The 1478-nt window shown below is 65.4% G+C and overlaps 1 protein-coding gene across 1 annotated transcript in view; it reads right to left on the bottom strand.

The window, feature by feature from the left end:
- Positions 1–1478, bottom strand: part of CARD14 (caspase recruitment domain family member 14) — a 35944-nt gene that overhangs the window by 29401 nt on the left and 5065 nt on the right. The window contains exons 3-4 of the mRNA XM_015559737.1: positions 934–1071; positions 13–110 (exon numbers count right to left, since the gene is read on the bottom strand). Coding sequence (XP_015415223.1) covers positions 13–110; positions 934–1071 — 236 coding nt within the window. The remainder of the gene's footprint in view (positions 1–12; positions 111–933; positions 1072–1478) is intronic.

The raw sequence follows: 1478 nt of genomic DNA, 5'->3' as shown, positions 1-1478 counted from the left end.
GCACTGCTGCGCCAGCGCCTCCCTCTGCCCCTTCTCCTGGCTCAGCTCCTCCTGCAGGCTGCCGATGGCCCCGGCCAGGCATGCGGTCAGCTTGGACGTCTCCATGAGCCCTGCGGGGAGCTGGGCATCACCACCCTGCCCGCTCCTCGTCCTTCAGGGCTTTGCTTCCTGCCCCGACTCTCAAGAGGGCCCACCCTATCTGTCGTCTCCTTCCGGGCCGAACTATACCCGAGATTTGGGTACACAAACCACGTGATTCCAGATTTGGGTACAAGGACTACCCAGTGTTGGCTGCCCTGTGTGACCCGCTGTCCAGACCCCTGCCCCTCCTCAGCCCAGACGTGCTTAATGCTAACAGGCTCACGTCATCCTCAAAATAGTAACGGGACCGTAAGTCTGCGTAAGAGATCTCGACGCAGCACAAGCACCGCCTGGGAGGCGCCAGACAGGAGCATCCTCTGGTGCAGTTTCCAGGGCTCCTGCCCCACCCTCTGACCTCCCACCTCCCTCAGTGCCCCCAGGGGAGCCTGGAATTACTCCCCCCCACCCCCCAAGCCCAGTGAGCCCTCACTTAGCGGGCTGAACACAGGCACAGGGCTGCGGTCTGCACTGCCCCCTCTGGCAGGCACTGCTGGGCCCAGGACTGGGCCTGCCACCCCAGCACAGCCCCCGGCGGGCCTGGGAGCTCTTCTGGGGAAAGGACACGTCCCCGTGCCCGCATCGTGAAGGCCGCCCCCTTGGTGCTGCATTAGGGACAGACTTCCTCCGAGCCCAGCAGGGGCTCCCTCTCCAACCCGTCCCCCTGCAGCGCGGAGGGTCTCCTCCCCCGAGTGCTGGACGGGGCAGGACGGAACCGCTGCCTGGGCCTCGGGAAAAGGGTTGGGGACAGAGGTGACCAGGACCCGGAGGCTCCGATCGCAGGCCAGCTCTCACCACTGAAGGTGCTGAAGTCCACGTCGGGCTGCAGCCCGGTGACCAGGGTGTAGACGTCGGGGTTGTGGAACTTCAGGCTCTCTAAGAAGGCGAGCGCCCCGTTCTTCCCGCGCGCCCTCAGCAAGTCCAGCAGGTGTCCTTGGGGGACAGGACAGTCTGGGCTGACAAGGCACTGGGTGGGCTTCCCCACGAGGGGTGGGCGCCCTCTGCCGCACAGGCCCCTCTGCTGCCAGAGTGCAGTGTCTCAAGACGAGCGAGGCCGGCATTTATTGAGCAGCTACTACGACCTGTGTGCTAAGAGCTGGAGATGAAAGGCTAAGGAAGAAGAGGGTCGCTCCGGGGCCTACCAGGTGTGCTGGTGGACGCGTGGGTGTGCGTACCCGGCTCAGGGAGGAAAGCAGCAAACAGCAGCACCAGGGCCCGGCCCACCAGCCCCCATCGCTCTCAGCTTGGATTCTGAGGCTCATCAGGCAACCGGCAGAAAGTGTCCTGTCAGCAGCTACCGCCCACCGCCGGCTCCCCACGGCCCGGCCCTGACGCCCACC

Source organism: Myotis davidii, unplaced genomic scaffold (assembly GCF_000327345.1).
Source record: "Myotis davidii unplaced genomic scaffold, ASM32734v1 scaffold211, whole genome shotgun sequence".
Lineage (NCBI taxonomy): Eukaryota > Metazoa > Chordata > Mammalia > Chiroptera > Vespertilionidae > Myotis > Myotis davidii.
Note: the sequence above shows the minus strand (reverse complement) of the source record. Positions and strands in the feature narration are given on the sequence as shown.